We start from the raw sequence: 14115 nt of genomic DNA on the forward strand, positions 1-14115 counted from the left end.
TTTTTGTAAGTCAGTTTTTATATTAAACTATTTTGTATAGCTATATTTTATATATGTATTTATACACAATGTGGTGTATTTATACAATATACAATTTGGATTCCTTAATGTAATTCGAAGCTAAATTGGAATGCAATATTTTTTAACGTGTCGTTATTTTAAACCTTGAAACTGGATTTACAGCTGCTAATTTCAAAATAGTTCTAAACACTTTCCAAAAATCGAACGTTAAATAAAAATCACAAAAAATTAACTAATCTAACATTCCAAGTTGGAATATTTAATACAAAAATCATTTCTTTTATGATCAATTAAATAAAGTAGAAAAGAAATTGCTACTTTTTTAAAATCTCCCAACTGTATATATAGAAATTTATAAATTTGAGAACGTAAAGTTTAACTTACATGATTTCAAAGCGTATTTCTTTGAAGATTGCTCTTTTGATTGTATCATCTAATTAACAAATTTGCCCATATTTGTCTGTGCACAAATCTGAAAAAGAGTTACAAAAATGAATTTGAAATGTTGCTGGGAAACGTTCTGGTATATTTTGCACCCTATGGTATATTTGGAAGCTAGTACTTCATCGATATACCAAATATGATATTTCCTATGGTGCATGCAGAACTATATCAATATACCAAATACACCATTCGGTATATTTTTAATTTCATAAAATGTGCACTTTAAAGATGTGCTTTAGGGCTTCAATGTAACTAAATTAATTAATATTACTTTCTTTTCTCACTGTAGACTTCTTAGTTAAATATATTTTTTTTTGTTAAAAATAAAATACCATAGCGACACATTCTTCAAAATAAATTAATAAATTATTCCAGTGGCTGGCGTTAGTTGGTTTTAATTTGCGAGCTTTAAAAAGGAAATTCAAATGTTTCAAATTTAATATGTATCCGAAAAGTTGACTTTTTAAAGCGATTTTTGTATTACCTTTTTGCCACTATTTAATTTAAATTATCATTTACTATCTCAGTTATTAAGTTGTACAAGTTCTACTGCTTTTTGACACAGTTTTATTGAAGTCAAGGCAGCTTTAAAATTGAATTTGAATTTTTCTTCAGCAATTTGTCGCGTAATTTATTTGTTTATTTTGTGCCTTGAAGTGCTTTAAGGTTTCGATTCGGACTTTACTTTATTTCGGTTGTTAATTCAAGTTTTGTCTTTCGGTTGAGCTTTGCCTCCCACCTCCCACCTCTCCCCCTCCCGCTCTCTCTACAGCGTCTCAAATTTGCCATTATCACCTATCATTGGCGCTTTGGCATCGGATTTGTGAGTGTGTGTGTGCGGACCATAAAAAAAGGTGCCATGCAGATTGCAGATTGGCATCTTTGTATCTCTCTCTCTGTGTGTGTTTGGTCTACCTTCTACACAAACGAACGAACGAACGACAAACCGAATCGGGCCAAGTCATATATTTTGTTGCCTCACACACACACACACACACACTCGAGACACTTTATTAACACACACATGAAAACACACACACACACACGTACAGAGAGAGACTAGCTTAACTTTTGCCAATGTCCTTAACCATAAATTTGCTTTGGTAAATCCTCATTGTCGTTGTGTGATTTAAACTTTTGGGAGCGACATTTGCCGCACCTTGGCAAAGTGACAAGCCTGCTGCAGTCAGAGCCTTCAATAAGGAAACGCCAGAGAGAGGGGAGAGTGGAGAGAGGAAAAGTGGCTAAGAAAATTGAAATGGCCGTCGAGTCCCAGCGGAGACGCCAAAATTTATGATAACGTGCGAAAATTGTGTGAAAAACATGAAACCGGATCGAGGTAGCTGGCCGCTGGCTTAATTGACTCGCGACTTGCAAAGTGCTTAGGCCAGGAAGCAGAAAACAGGCAAAACTGGCAAAACAGGAAAACAGGCAAAACAAAACTGAAGCCAGGTTCATTCTCATACACAGAACATGAAAATGGGAAACGCCTGGACTCGCAGCTGAGGGACAAGTTCATTGGAATTGGCACAATGCTGAAGTGAAGTCACCTCTCTCTCTCTCTCTCTCTCTCTCTCTCTCACTCTCTCCTTCTCTTTCGCACTCTCTCTTGGCATATTTTGGCTGGTTTGGCATCCAGTTGAACAGATTGACAAACAAGCCGCAGCTCAGCCAAGCAGCAACTACATTTGACTGCAGTTTGTTTGGCCACTCTACACTCTCTGTCTATGTGTATGTATTGGTGTGCATGTGTATGTGTGTGTGGGTGTCCTTTTCGCATGTCTGCAGAGCTCCTTTTGTCCTGTGTGACTTTGCGTGTGCTGCTGTAATTTGCAGCCAAAGATTTGTAGTTGTTGTCTTGTTGCCTCTCTCTGAACTTTTAGATGTTGTTGATGTTGATTTTGATACGAAATCTCAACGCCTCTTCCTCCCCTCCCCATCCCCCTCCACCTACCTCATGTTAATGAAAAACTCTGTCGGTCAGTCAGTCAGTCCGTCGCCGTCGCTTGATTACTCGCTTCAAGAACTGCAACAACAACAACAACAACAACATCTATGCAAATAATTCAGAGCTGCAGCCAAAAGCCACAAACTCAACTCGAAAACTCCCATTTTGACCTCAGTTTCGTACTTCAAACATCCTCTCTATACTCTATACTATATTTATTTCGTTTTAGGCAAACTGCAAAATAAATGCAACTAGTTTTGTTTTTATTTTTCGCCAGAGAATTAAGTAATATCCGGTTAACCAATCTGCGACTGCCATCTGCCGAAAATTTGCAATTTAAGCAGCCCACAGATACTTTATTTCTAAGATACTTTACTCGCAAATTTGTCTCGTGTTAAGTGCTTTAAGTTGGCAATTCAATTATGCCATGCAAATATGTTTATTACTTTGCTTTCTAGCCAATTTTTTATAATTCAAACTGTTTTCAGCAATTGAACTTTCATTTCATTTCCACATGGAATTCTTTATATAACATACTTGTATATTCAATATTTGTAATAAAATGTATTTTATACCTATTAATTTATAAGCTGCAATAAACTTCAATTGAAGCAGCAATCAAATACTTTGTTTCCAAAATACTTTACTGGCAAATTTCATTCTTTTAAGGTGCTTTAAGTTGACAATTTAACGAAGTTTTGAAAATTATATAACTTTGCTTTTTAAACAAAAATGAATCATTTGTTTAAATTATTTGTTTTATATTTAGCTTCTGCTCTTGACTTTAACAATAATAACTACAGTATATATCATTTCTGAAAATTTGGTTGCGATCGGATAAAAATTGTTATTTAAGTTATATAAGAAATACTGTTGTGTCTCAGCTGCTTTGGCTGACAATCTGGTATATTTAAAGCTCTGTGGTATATTTCAAATGTTGTCGATATACTATTTGTACGTTATAATTTAGTATTTCAATTACATTTTTTTGGTATACTTTGTACTCCATGGTATATAATATATTGCGAATGTAATACTTTATCGATATACATGACCTGTGGAATATTTTCGTAATTTTGCGGTATATCGTTTGGTATATTTTAGCAATTATACCGCACTGTTGCTTATATTTGCTTTAATTCAAATTAAAGTATTTGCAAGTAAAACAAAATTGAATTGCTTTACAAATTATTGAACGCATCTAATTTGTTGAATATTCGAAATAAGTAATGAGTATGATAGAAGAGTAATTATTTCAAAAACAAGCAACTATTTAAGGCACTTATCATGATTACGATTGTTTTTAGTCACTCTCCATAAACTTTGCAAATCGTTTGTCGAACAGTGTAAAAGAAGCAAATGAAAATGAAAATGAAAATGAACAGTTCATAACTGTGGCTCGGCAATTGATATCGATATCCTTTTCATGTTCTGCTTTTTTTGTTAACAATAAAATTGGAAAAGCATTGAAAAGTATGAAATAAATCATGCCCTCGGCCAATTGCGTCAATTCAGCACATTCTTTCGCTTGCCACTTGCCACTTGCCCCCCGTTGTGACTCCCCCCTCGTCACCCGCCTTCGCTGTCAGTCTCCGCTGTCAGTTGCTGTTATGGCCATAAGAGTGGAGTACAAGGCGGCTTCAGTCCGTTGCCAGTTGCTGCACACACACACACACATACACACACACACACACACACAGACACAATACAAAAGCGCGTCGCTTGAGTCGTTCTCCGAGTTATGCGACGCAACGCAACGCGAAGCGACGCACTTGCCACTTGCCACTTGCCACCGCTGCTGCTGTTGCTGCTGCCAGCGGCAATGTCTATAAATATTTAAATTTCAAGTTTGGCAAAAGTTTTTTGCATGCATTACCATCCACACAGAGCGAGAGGCGGCGGCTGCTGCTGTTGCTGCTGATGCTGCTGCTGTTGGGGCACTTTGCTGTGGCAACAACGGGCAACGGCTGCTGTTCGTGCTCGGCTGTCTGGCAGTTGCCTCTCCCGTCTCTCCCCCCTCTGTTGGCTGCTCCGTATTCACCTTTTTTTTTTTTTTGCTTTGCGTGGAGTATGAAAAAGTTTTTTGCAAAACTTGCAAGTGAAATGTTTGATTTTCAATGATTCAATAAATTATTTATATATTTGCGTATGTCGCCCTTCCACTCGCTGCTTCACCTTACCCTCTCTCTCTCTCTCTCTTTCTCTCTGTCTCTCTCTTTATTAGCTCACTCATGAGTGTTGATCTATTCAATTAGCTCACTTTAAAATGCTTTATTCAGCGCTTAACTTGGGCCAAAGCGAGTTGCCGCTTGTTCTAGTTGTTGCTGCTCTAGTTGTTGTTGCTGTTGTTGTTGCTGTTGTTGTTGTACTTCCTCTTCTTCTAGTTGTTGTTGCTCTACTTATTGTTGGAGGTAGCTTTGGCTTTGCTAGTTAGTTGGCAAGCGACGCGTCGCGCACATTTAAAAGCGATAAATCACCGACTTTTTGGCAGCAGTTGAAGTTGCAGTTGCAGTTGCCACTTGCGGTGGCCACACTGCGATATCATTAACTTGCACAACTAACCACACACACACACACACACACACTTGCACACCGCAAAACGCATTCTAATCTCAGCTTTTCCTCCCCGCTTCTCTCGTCCTCAGCGATTGGCGCCTTTCAACCCGAGTTTGTGGAAAGCATTTCGAATGTGTCCGTTGCCGTGGGTCGCGATGCCACCTTCACCTGCCACGTGCGTCACTTGGGTGGCTATCGGGTAAGTAAACAACACACACACACGCACACACAAACACTAACGAACACACACACACACACACATACTCACACACACATATGAAGCACTTAATACACTAAGCAACGCTTTGAGTTTCCTTATGATAACAAGCACTAACTAAAAGCTGCTTCACTTTAACTTCACGTCAAGTGAAAGCAAAAGTTAATCACGCCAATTAAACAGCCACAACACAACACAACACAAAAGGTATTTAATTGTTATTGTTCATCCACAGGTGGGTTGGCTCAAAGCAGACACAAAGGCGATACAGGCGATACACGAGAACGTGATTACGCACAATCCGCGGGTCACAGTCAGCCACCTGGATCAGAACACTTGGAATCTGCACATCAAGGCCGTCTCCGAGGAGGATCGAGGTGGATACATGTGCCAGCTCAACACGGATCCCATGAAGAGTCAGGTGAGTGCAAAGAGCTGAGAATAGAATAGAGAGCTGAAGCTAAGCTAAGCTCAACTAAAAGGGAAACAAGTTTACTTCGCTAATTTCATTTGTGTTGTAATCGAACGAATCTTGAAACTTCATTTCATTTTAATATCTTTTAACAATACATTTTTGTTATTTAAATCTTTTTTAAAAGAATTTGTTTGCTTTATATACGAAAAGGAATAAAAAAAAAACTTTATTTTTATGGAGAATTCAAAGAAGTGCCTTAAGAAAAAGATGTTGTAACTCAAAAACCAACTAAACCTTTTGGTTTTGTCTCAGAAGCAAAAAATGTTCAACAATTGTTTTTCACTCTCTCAAGAGCGAGTCACAAAAATTGTTTGAGGTCGCATTAAAAATGAGTTGGAAATTAGTTGAATTCTAGCACTATACACAACATATTCAATAGAGATATCAAAACTATTGAGGCATCAAAACAATTGACTCAACTAAAAACGAAGAATTCAAAGAAAAAATCAAATTGAAAACTATCAAAGACAGTAACAGCTTAATATTGCGTATACGCAACGTTGATACAGCAAGCGTTAAATTATTTATTGTAATTAATTTAAAAATGTGATATTATTCAGTCTCCTTTAAATTTTGAAATTAACGTTGTTGGATTCTATTAAGAATTAGACAAAAAAAAATAAGAACAGTTGAAATTATTCAAACATTTTGGTGAACGAAGAGAAATCTTTTCTTAATTAAATTTCGCTAAATTAAAGCTAAGCAGCAGTCTTTAATATAACTATTAATATACTAAGAAAATATAATTTGAGTAAACTACTACATAAATTTAATTATAATTATCCACTCTGATGCAAATGTGTAATAAATACTGCTGTAGGAATGAGCAAAAAAACGTGTGCTTTAATGTCAAAATAATTGCTACTCAAAAAGTGTTTAAATGTAAAAAAGAAAAGCTAAAAATGTGCACTGCTTAAGAGTTATTAATATTGGCTTATAAAAGTGTCCGTTGACTTGAATACACTTAATTAGCAACGTTCACAAGCTAAGCTACAAAACGCAGCCTCATTACTTGCAAGCAACACTGGCGCCATCTACAAGTATATAAAGCCAACATCAACAAGGTAAGCTACAAAACTCAGGCTCATTACTTGCGAAGCCGAGCTGGCGCCATCTATTGCTCGCGGATGTGAGGCAACTTGTTAATTGCATTTAACATAGAAACTACTTAGAAGGAAAGTGCGATAAATACGCATAGGTGAACGAACACACATGAAATCGACTATGTGAACAAGTAGCTGATATTAAATTTGCACTGAGTGGCAATAGCAAACAGTTAACTGCTATTTGAAGGCTATTTAGTAGCATTTTAGTTGCCGGCAATCTTTATGCTCATTTGGCATGCAGCATGCGAGTTCAATGCGAGAGTTGGTTTTGCTTGGCATTTGAGCTGTACTTAGCATAAGTAGCACACAACAACGATGGCGAAAGGTTGCAAGGTTGCCATGAATAATGTGAAGCAGCAGCACAGCTAAGAAGACAATGAAAATGTTTATAAATATTTTGTGCTTGTGCTCTTGAAAGCAATTTCCCAAAGTGTCCAGGAAAATTTCATGCAGCATTTGCTTTGTTTTGTTGTCGGTCAAAAACAACAGCAGAACAACAAAAAAAAAGAAGTAAAAATGGGGAATGCAACGCACTTGTCGTCGTCGCACTTATTGTACGTTTGTTGCCCCTCCTCCCCTACTCACTTTTCCCCCTCACTCCTCATGCTATCCGTTTGGTAACTTTGCTTTGGAGTGCTGTTGCCCTTGTCTGCGTAAAGTGAAAGAAAGCACAGCAAATCGAAAGCGAAAACTATGGCAAATAAGGCGAAAACGCACACACATACATGTGTGTGTGTGTGTGTGTGTGAGTGTGTGTGGCGGACGCACGTACACTCATGTGTCCAGCCAAGTGAAGTTTATGGCGCCAATAAAATGTATTTCATGCTTCCTTAATTTTTATTTTTACTTTAACGCTTCTCACAAGGACAACAGGCAGCATAAGGGGAGGGGGTAGCTGAGGGGGGGCAGCTGGCACTGCAATGCATAGCATAAAGAGTGAGCGAAAAGGGGGCAAAAGAGGGGAAGAGAGAGAGGAAGGGAGCAAAAGCGAGTGCTGCAAACGCAGTTGTAGCCCAATTGTCTTATGCTTTGTTTTGCTTTCGTTCGCTTTGTCTCTGTGTGTGTGTGTGTGTGTGTGTGTGTGAGTTTACTTGTCTTTTTCTTTATTTTGTTGTCTGTGTGTGTGAGTGTGTTTCTATTACCATTGCTTGCCCCCTCCACTCCCCTATCTCTTCCTCTGCTGTCACACAGTCCTAAACTATTTAGCGTTATTTCATTTGCTTCGCTTTCTACATGTGTAAGTGTGTGTGTTTGTGTCTCTCTCTCTCTCTCTCTCTCTCTCTCTGTATCTGTGTGTGTGAACAGTGCTTACTGCTTGCTGCTTTATGACCTCGCCTGCATAATCAGCAAATTTTCGCTGAGTGTATAGTAAATTTTAGCTAACCGGCCGCATTTACTGATGACTGTTTTATTTGCCATTCTACCGCTCGTTACTCTTCCTTTTCCTTTGCCTCTTCCCCCCTCTTCTTCTTCTTCTTCTTCGTGTTTATACCTGATCTGCGCTTGCAACAACATTTCAGTATTTTCTTATACTTTAAATAGTATTTGAATGATATCATAAGTGCTTCACTTACCGCAACACAGAAAATTGAATTTCAGCTCGTTTTTTATAATTCTGAAATTTGTTGTTTACACTTCTGAAATGTGTTTATGCTGCAAAAACAAAGAATTATAAGATAAACAATGATTAATCAAATTTGCTGCACAAAGAATTAAAAAAAAAAACAAATTAACAGTTCTATAAATATTTGCAATCTGTGCAAGATTTAAATTGAGACGCATTTTATTGAAGTTACGAGTATTTGTTTATGACTTTTGCTTTGTGAAATTTCGCTAATTTATCTTGGACCCTGCATAGTTTTTGGATTTTATTTGTAAACAATTACTACTGTGGGCAAAAAAGTAAGGTGAATTTTCAATTTAAACTTCGCGGGCCTAACAATTCGGCCTAATTCTATTTTTCTTAAGTTGTGAAGACTCTTAATGACATCTGGGCCAAATTTCATATGAATGTCATTATCAGAAATATATTTACGCTTGTGTTTTCCAAACGACCAAGAGTGCATTTTTCGATTTTTTACAATGTCTGAATGAGAAGTGCCATCAAATTTTGTTTGCTGAATGAAATTTCGGCTGCGGAAACGCTGAGTATGTTGCGGAAGACCTTTGGTGATTCTACCATGACACAAAAAAAATGTTTATAAGTGGTACAAAGACTTCAAAGAGGGTCGAGAACGTGTTGATGACTTGGAGCGCTCCGGACGACAATCGACGTCAACACATGACCAACACGTCAATAAAGTGGAGGCAAAAATCATCGGTTGACTATTAGAGACCTTACTGATATGATCGGAATATCAGAAAGATCTGTGAAAACCATTTTAAAAGACCATTAGGGCCTACCAAAAGTCAAATCTCGTTTGGTACCAAACACGACCAATTTCTGTACACGTTTTTCTTGACCATTTCGCCAAAAATTCGAGGCATATCGTTCCACAACTACCGTATTCGCCTGATTTGGCTCCGTGTGACTTTTGACTATTCCCAAAACTGAAGAGACCACTTCGGGGAACGCTTTTCGAGTCGATTGAGGAGATAAAAGCTAAATCGAAGAAGGCACTGTTGGCTATACCGAAAAGGAACTATTTGACATGTTTCGAGGATAGGAAAAAATGTGTGCATAAGTGTATTTTATCGGGAGAGGATTACTTTGAAGGGCATGATATTGATTTAGAAGAATAAATAAAGATTTTTCATTTTACAAACAAATTCACCTTACTTTTTGCCCACAGTAGTATGTTTCCATTAAGGAAAACATCACTACAATATATATTGCAGATAAGAATTCTGTTTCATTCCTGAGTTATCAGCATTGTTGTAAAATGTTATCCAATTATTATTATTTTATTGAAGTACAATTAAAACTATAAAACAATTTCTGCATAACTACTAAGATATTCATTTTGAATATTGGAAATTTTGTAAGTGCAAAATTTGATTTTTTTTGGCTCTAAAATTGTTTTTCCAAATAGGCCTCGATATACAAATGTTGTACTACAATTAAATAAATGATCAATTATCAACAAATCAATAAGCTTCCTTAGTTTAATATACGTCTTTTAATAGTTTATTTTTTTAAGTTTATACTTTTTAAGTTTATTTACTTTTAAGTTTATACATAAACCTACATTGAATACATTCTTTTTCCTCTGCAAAATCTTGAATTATGTTTCTTTATATTTATTTAGTTTTAAGTGGAGCAGAATTTAAATCATGTTGCAACACGTTCACGTTGCAAAATGTATTTCACTTCTACTCTAATAAAATATTCTAATTATCAGCATTAAATTCTTTGCTTTCAGATTGGTTTCTTGGATGTCGTCATACCGCCAGATTTTATTAGCGAGGACACTTCATCCGATGTCATTGTGCCCGAGGGCAGTTCAGTGCGTTTAACATGTCGGTGAGTGTACGAAAGACACGCCTAGATATTATTTATGTATTACTGAGTGCAGAGTCAAGGCTAGTTCGTTAAAGAGTGCTTTAAAATGTTGAGCATTCAATTGAGTTGAGACTCAAATTTGAATCAGTTTTAAAGCTGAAAATTGTTTAATGAACTGTTCAAAATGCCAATAAAAGTATCGATAACTAATATTAGCAGTGCATTAATATTAACATTAACATCGATATTATTAGTCGCGTATATGTTTTATTTTACGCTTCCGCCAAGACTTTCCCCAAGAACCAATTCGTCCAAAATGAATACTACAAAGTATAAATAGAGAACCACATAATAAATATCAATTTGAATTTATAATTTCAATGAAAGAATCTCCAAAAAAGTTAAGTTGATATTGCAATATTTATAAATAGAAGCATCACATTTACAATTTCAATGAAGGAAAGGAATGAAGGAAATGAAAAAGTTCAGATGACATAACAATATTTCTAAATTGAAATTTACATTTAAAATTTCCAAAAAAATTAACTTAAATGCAGAGCTACATTTATAGAGATAAATTTATGTATGTATGTTCGCAAAGCAACTCTGAGGCTCAACTTCACTTGGCTCTAAAACCAAATCGAACTCAGTGAAAACTGACTACAAAATACGCATACGCAATGTGAGCCTCGTAACAAAAGCATTTACTATAATTATAGTACAAGCTTGAATGCAGTCAGCGCGTGTTTTCATTCTCAACATGCCCAACTCGAATTCTCCAACTGGTTTTCGCTTCTACTCGTAACTATTAGTTGATTTACACAGCGTGGATTTGTATGTTTTTGGGTTTTGAGTTCATTTAGAAGCTAATACGCGTGCTGTGGTCCTTTTAACTGGGCAGCCAACAACGGGGAGTGGCAAAAACAACAGCAGACGACGGACGAATGAATGAACTCTCCACCCGCATCATCATCATCATTTAATAATGTCAGCAAATTAAGCGACACTTCATTTCTCTTGATTTGGGTCGGCGCTTTCCATCTGCCCTTTTGCCTGGCCACACAAACACAAATACACTCACACAAACACACACACATACATACAAAACATTCACACACACAGAGAGCGAGACCAACAATTGTCACATGCGATTCGAGACGCAGACGTTATTTCTCATCCCTCTCTCTCTCTCTATTTCTGTCTCTGTCTTTCTCACACTCCCACTCGAAGATTACAGGGTATCTATTGGCTTGGCTTAACGCGCCGTTTGCTCTCTTGGTTATTTGCAGCGGTTTTTTGCTTTTAGCTAACTGCGACAACGACAACGACTCGCCATTCGTTGATTTATGAACTTGACCACGACCACGAAGTAATTTTAACGATTTAACCGCAGAATGATGGAACCAAAGCGATAAACGCTAGTTTCTCTCTCTCTCTCCATACACACATATATACATACATACATGTGTGTGTGTGTGTGCGTGGAAAGCTATTAGAGACATCGTCTGCAATTTTTTCCATTTTAATACCACTTAGGGCAAAGTCCCATAAAACGAATTCAACTTTAAGCAGACTCGTGTATAGCAAAAAACGACTGCTCTGGTCACACTTGCCCAGATACGACCACATTGTTTAAACGAGTTTCTTCTTTCTTTTGCACTGTTTCTGTTTCTGTTACTGTTTTTGTTTTGAGCATCTGGAAGCTGCAGCTGAATGTGGTTTCAATGCCAATTTGTTAATTTCATTTGTTAACAGCCAAGCACACACATATTTACACACATGTATGTATGTATGTGTGTGTGTGTGTGAGCCATGTGTGTGTGCTCTTGCCAACAAATGGAAATTGCTTTGCCTTTACATTTTATGGGCTTTAAATGGCGATGTTTTTTCAATCGGCAAAAAAGTGACTTTTGTCTATTATATTTACAATTTCGAGTCATCTTTAAAGATATTTCTTTTCAATTTTGTAAACAGCATTAAAGACTTTCAGCTCACTGTTATTGTATTGTTATAATTATGATTAGTATCAAATTCAGTATTATTATGCCAAGGCATTATCATTTAAATTCTTTAGTTTATAATACTTTCATGTATACCAAAAAGCTTGGTTTACATTTTATTTTGAATTGAAAGGAATTTGCTTTAAAATTGATCAAATTATTGAAATTAAAAGGTACACCTCTTTAAATATATAGGAGTATTTAAAAATATAAATAGAGCTGCTAAATTTCAAATAGCAAACATTTTTATATCCATCTTTTTTGTAACAAACATTCCAAAAATTGTATATATATATTTTTTTCTTTATATAATTTACTTCTTAATGTAATGAGAGTTTAAGTGTTTTTTTTTTGATAAAGTGTTTAAATTTGCAGTTGTATAAGAAACATTTAAAAAGACTTAAAGATGAATCTTAGCGCTTTAATTAGAGCTAAGACTGATGTTGGAATTATTTTTCCATTTAAAAAATGAACAAATATATATTTTATCGTAACACTGAAAAAGTTCTTGAAAGCTACCTTAGCACTCAATATAGTTCTAATCCAGAGCAATAAGAATAACCTTAACTTATTTTTAAAATTGATTAAATTTATGTTTTTTTCACTTTCGAAAGTTTCCCAAATACATTTGTGAAATTCAAAACAGCACCAATTTTTATATCTATCTTTTTTTTGTAATTTTATAGGCGAAGAAATTGTTGAACGTGGTTTTATTTTTAACTTTGCAGCTTTATATCTTCAAAGAGCGATTCCTTTTAATTAAAATTTCTTTATTTGAAGAGAAAGGAATATCTCTTATAATTGTTACACTAAAATCTTTACATTGCCTCTTCTTGAATTTAAACTGTAGGAAAACTGTCAAAGTTCCTTCTTATCTTCTTGATTTAAAACGATTGTAAAATTTCTATTCATATTTCTCTAATTAAGTATTTTTATTCATACAAAAAATAGACGGAAATGTCTATTCAATAAATTAGCTTCAAAATGAACTTAATGCTGCCACTTGATTGCAGTAAGTGAAAGCAATTGTCAAAAATATTGCAATTTACCATCAACAAATCAACAATGAGAGCTCAACTTTTCAGCAGCTGCCTCTCGAAATTCTTGCCTAAATATTTAATGCATTGTGATTGCAGTAATTTAATTGGCAATGCAAATAAATTTGAAATCATGCGTGTGCGTAATTTAATAACATGGCATGGCCAACGCGACGTATGCTTAATAATGCTTATTAGAATTACTTGCGACAAAAAACACATCTTTTGATGCATGTGCAAGTTTGCATGTGAATGCAGCTGTTTTTCATGAATAAACATGTTGCTGAGATAGAGTGAGAGAGCGAGAGAGTGAGAGACAAACAATCAGCCAGGCTAGAAGACTGGCAAAGTCGTTTAGTTTTGCTTTTGCTTTTGGTTTCGGTCTTAAACCAACTCTTAGCAACTCTGCTCGTGACTGGTGCCCAGGCGGTCGCTATTGTGTTGAACTCTGAATGTCTCAGGCTCTGCTCTACATATATATAAATATATATATATATGTATATATATCTATGTGTGTGGGCGACTTTCTTTTACTTGGCTATTTTGCATCTGTTTGCGGCATCATAAAAATTTACCACACCCGTGTCTGCGCTGTTAAACTGCTGCCTCAACATGGCTCTATGGGTGTTGCTCTGCTCCCCTCCCCTTCCCCTCTCCACTCTCCACTCTACACCCCCCTCTAAAAAGACGACGCCATTCAAGAGAATCTCAGCCACAGACGGCGTCGTGTCTACATTACAAGAACTTGGCCAAAACACACACACATACACACACACACCCACACATACACACACACACACACACACCCACACACACACATACACATACACACACACACAATGGCCAACGCGGCATATTAAGTGCAATAG

General features: G+C 36.2%; 1 protein-coding gene and 1 long non-coding RNA gene across 2 annotated transcripts in view; one reads left to right on the forward strand and one right to left on the reverse strand.

Moving 5' to 3' along the window:
* LOC133848137 (uncharacterized) overlaps window positions 1–14115 on the reverse strand; it is a 49625-nt gene that overhangs the window by 12708 nt on the left and 22802 nt on the right. The gene's annotated exons all lie outside the window — the stretch shown is intronic.
* LOC133848134 (lachesin) overlaps window positions 1–14115 on the forward strand; it is a 37538-nt gene that overhangs the window by 8919 nt on the left and 14504 nt on the right. The window contains exons 2-4 of the mRNA XM_062283561.1: window positions 5059–5168; window positions 5422–5607; window positions 10130–10230. Coding sequence (XP_062139545.1) covers window positions 5059–5168; window positions 5422–5607; window positions 10130–10230 — 397 coding nt within the window. The remainder of the gene's footprint in view (window positions 1–5058; window positions 5169–5421; window positions 5608–10129; window positions 10231–14115) is intronic.

Source organism: Drosophila sulfurigaster, chromosome X (assembly GCF_023558435.1).
Source record: "Drosophila sulfurigaster albostrigata strain 15112-1811.04 chromosome X, ASM2355843v2, whole genome shotgun sequence".
Lineage (NCBI taxonomy): Eukaryota > Metazoa > Arthropoda > Insecta > Diptera > Drosophilidae > Drosophila > Drosophila sulfurigaster.